This window comes from Vicia villosa, unplaced genomic scaffold (assembly GCF_029867415.1).
Source record: "Vicia villosa cultivar HV-30 ecotype Madison, WI unplaced genomic scaffold, Vvil1.0 ctg.001542F_1_1, whole genome shotgun sequence".
Classification (NCBI taxonomy): Eukaryota; Viridiplantae; Streptophyta; class Magnoliopsida; order Fabales; family Fabaceae; genus Vicia; species Vicia villosa.
In genome coordinates, this window is record NW_026705659.1 from 60630 (window position 1) to 64160 (window position 3531).

Genomic DNA, 3531 nt, shown 5'->3' on the forward strand with positions numbered 1-3531 from the left:
TTGAGGCTGGGAAGGAGTTGGCCGAGTCTACTGACTCTTTGCAAGAAGAGGTGGATCGGTACGACAATCCGTCCACTTTGACTACTCAGATATCGAGGTTGAATTAAGATGCGGCGAAAGTGTGTCGGATGCTTGAAGCGGATCGGAAAATTCTTTAGTGGACCAAGGATGACTAGAACAGTGATCCGAGAGATCTCGATCTAAGGATGTTCGTCAGCATCCTTTCTCGGCTAAGCAAAGTCGAGATGAGCGGTCGACCAGGATCGAATTGAAATTTGGCAGACTCAGTTGATAAGAAATCGAGATCTCGACTTTTGATTACCTCGATCTTTTTGTCAAAGGTGTTTTTCGAATTCAAATCTAAGAATCAAATTTGACTTCGTGAAAATCGTAAATAAATCATAAAGAAAATCGTGAAAATACGTGTTATTTATATGCAAAACTATAATAATGGAGAAAATGGAGAAAGAGAAAAATGAAGAGAATCTTGACCCCAATTGCCAAACACACAACACGATAAGTCTTCCAATATTCATAGAATAGTATCCATAAGAGATATTTTAGTGTACTACATCTTATACATCTTATGGAGGGAGTATATTTAAAATATCTCTTATGTGTCAGATAATAAGAGAGTGTACTACATCTTATGGAGGGAGTATATTTATAATATAAATATTTAGATATAGAAATAAATAAAAATATTTGACCAGGTCAAAAGGTGTGGTGTGGTGGAAAAGCCCCAAATCAGAACACAGTTTTCAAAAAGACAACTGTATAGTTCCTTCTTTGAGTTAAAAAAAAGGGCGGGAGTACAGATGGATGGGCAGTAACCAAGACAACAAAGGCCCCACACACCTCATAGGCATCCCCCATCAATTCCTACATCTATAGTATTTCTTTCTCACCAATCCATCCATATCCACATGCCTCACTCTCCAACCAACGCCTGCATGTTTGTCTTTTTTTGTTTAGAAATTTCTATACTTGTTTTTACTTTTCCAAACAACAAATAAAACACACTGTACTCCACATAACATAATAAAAAATACTCCAATATATTAGCTTAAAATAGCATAATTTATTACACAAACTAGCAAGAGCTTTTACATAACTAACACTTGAGCTGTCTTGACTTGAAACTTTAGCTAATGCTAATAGTAATAAGCCCTTTACCTTAACAACCACTTTACCTTATTACAAATAAAATAATTATTAATATAAATATTAATCAAAAGACTAATCTAACCCCTAATCTTTTACTGTTCTTTCTTCCAACTGGCAACTACTAGTGTTCCCAAAAAGCTGCATCACTCACAAAAACCGGATGATTTATTGTCACTAAACTAACCAAAACACATTCTTGAATCTCATCTTTATGCTATACTACAATATTATTTTTTTTTTAAATAAACTAAAAAACACAAGACCCTTCTAACTAATTTCTTCATCAGTGAAGAGTAATTAGAATCTTTTGTTTGAAACATTGTCAAATGAATCAATAAGTCCATTCCTGAGGAAGACGAGCTTCATAGCTTGCTGCCTCTTCACGTTGCATCCTTAATCTCTGCTGCATTAGAAGAGCGTTTCTCCTTGCCAACAATGCTTCTGCAAATTAAAAAATTACAAAATCAACTATACATGTTTTGGTCCAAAATTAACTTTAACTTTACACGTTAATAATAACAACTCACCATAATCCACGGCAAAATCATTCGAAAAACGAGGTTGCCTACCACCGTTATAATCATCAATGTTCATGTTTAATGCATGAATCACCCTTGTTGGGACCAAAACAGGAGCACAATCTTTAAAAAACACAAAACAAAACAAAAACAGTTAGACCTAACAAAAATGACACAAGTAATCAAGTTTAACGAAAAACACAAGTGGTTGGAGATTTTACTTGTTTTGTTGCGAGATTCGGGAAGAGGGGCCACATATTGACGAGGTAAGAACACCCCTGTTCCTCCACATCCTTTTTTAACACCAGATCCAATTTGAGAAGCGGGTCCGGGTCGAGACCCGGTTCCGTTAAAAAGAACCGGGTTGTTTTGATGCTTAACTTGAATAGGAGAATGCCAAACCGAACGAGGCATAGGGCGCGTGCATTTCACACCCTCATAATCATAGCCTCTGTTCTGAACCTGAGTCGACCAGCTAGTGGCTTTCGCTTGGGCAAGAGCGTGGGCTTGAGCCTGAGCCTGAGCCTGGGCCTGGGCCTGTCTTCCCCAAACAGAATCACACTGTTGCTTCACTTGATTGTATTGAGCCTGAATAGTAATTAAAATTAAAATTAATTAATCAATAATCATTAATTAAAATTAAAAAAACGCGTTAGTAAAAAAAACTAGTTGGCGCCGTTTCGGAAACGGTTACGAAGGAAACTTACAAGCGAAGGATTAGGGTTTGAGAAAAACGCCGCGGCACGATTCTCCGCCGCAACAGGTGGTGGTAGGCCACCGAGTACTCCTCTTTTGTTCTGAATCTCAGCCAACGAAGCTTCAACGCTCATCTTCAACCTAGCAACCTCACCCGCAGCGGCGTACAACACATCCCAAGCGTCGTTCTCGGAGGAAAACGGTACAGTAGTTGGCGACGGAACACGAGTCGAACCATTCGGACTTCCTTCGCTCGAACCACCGCTGCGACCGGACCAGCTTCCGATTCCGGCAAGCGTCGACTGAGGAGAACCAGCCATAACTCGAACCTTCTCCTGATTCACAAGAAAACAACAAAATCAAGTTAGTTTCATACAAATCAAACAAAAGAAAGGTTTCAAATCTCGAAAATAAAAACTCCGAATTAGCGGTTACCTCTGGTTTCTGAACAGTGAGTTGCTCCTTCCGAGTTTCATTCAACGAGGCTTGACTCAGTCGCCGAGTCAACCCAGCGAAGAAATCCTCCTCGTCACTGTTTTCAGTCTCAACCGAATCAATCTCATAAGGAAACTCATTAGGAAAACCAAAAGCAGCGTCAAACTCAGCACGAATCTCACTCTTCTCAGCACCGTCTTCAGAGAGTTTAGCCATAGTAAGAACAGAACAAAAAAGAGAGAAAATAAGAAGATAAAAAAAAAATAGGGTTAAAATTATTGGATTTGAGGCAGTTACAATGGAAGTTGAAGTTGCTGGCTGTGCAAGATATAATAATTATACAGCTGTGTGTGCTTGTATTTGCAGAGTAAGGGACCCACAAAATAGAGAAAAGAGAAGAGAGAGAAAAAAAGATATGTAGAGAGAGAAAGTAGAAGAAACTAGAAAGTGAGTTGGAGGATAGAATGTTGAAGACAAGTTGCTTTTATTAAGGTTTCAGGGTCCCTTTAAGACAGTTCAAAATTTAAAAAAATTAAAAATTACATATTGGTGGAAAATGAAAGAGAGGGATAAAGATTTTGTGAAAATTGAAAACAACTGGAACAAATGGCCCAGTTGTTGAGACATTTGTCCTTGCATGCAACTCACCTGCCATTTGTCTAATCTTTAAATTTTTTTAAAAATAATTAAATTATTACTAGTTTTGAAATTTAAA

At 38.0% G+C, this 3531-nt stretch overlaps 1 protein-coding gene across 1 annotated transcript; it reads right to left on the reverse strand.

Moving 5' to 3' along the window:
- Nucleotides 1-1039: 1039 nt before the first annotated feature.
- On the reverse strand, nucleotides 1040-3279 carry LOC131635764 (uncharacterized). Its single transcript, XM_058906400.1, has 5 exons — nucleotides 2817-3279; nucleotides 2393-2716; nucleotides 1907-2273; nucleotides 1695-1808; nucleotides 1040-1608 (listed from the first exon to the last, which is right to left on the reverse strand). Exons 1-5 carry the CDS (start codon nucleotides 3030-3032, stop codon nucleotides 1499-1501), a joined length of 1131 nt encoding a protein of 376 aa, XP_058762383.1. The 5' UTR covers nucleotides 3033-3279; the 3' UTR covers nucleotides 1040-1498.
- Nucleotides 3280-3531: the final 252 nt, after the last annotated feature.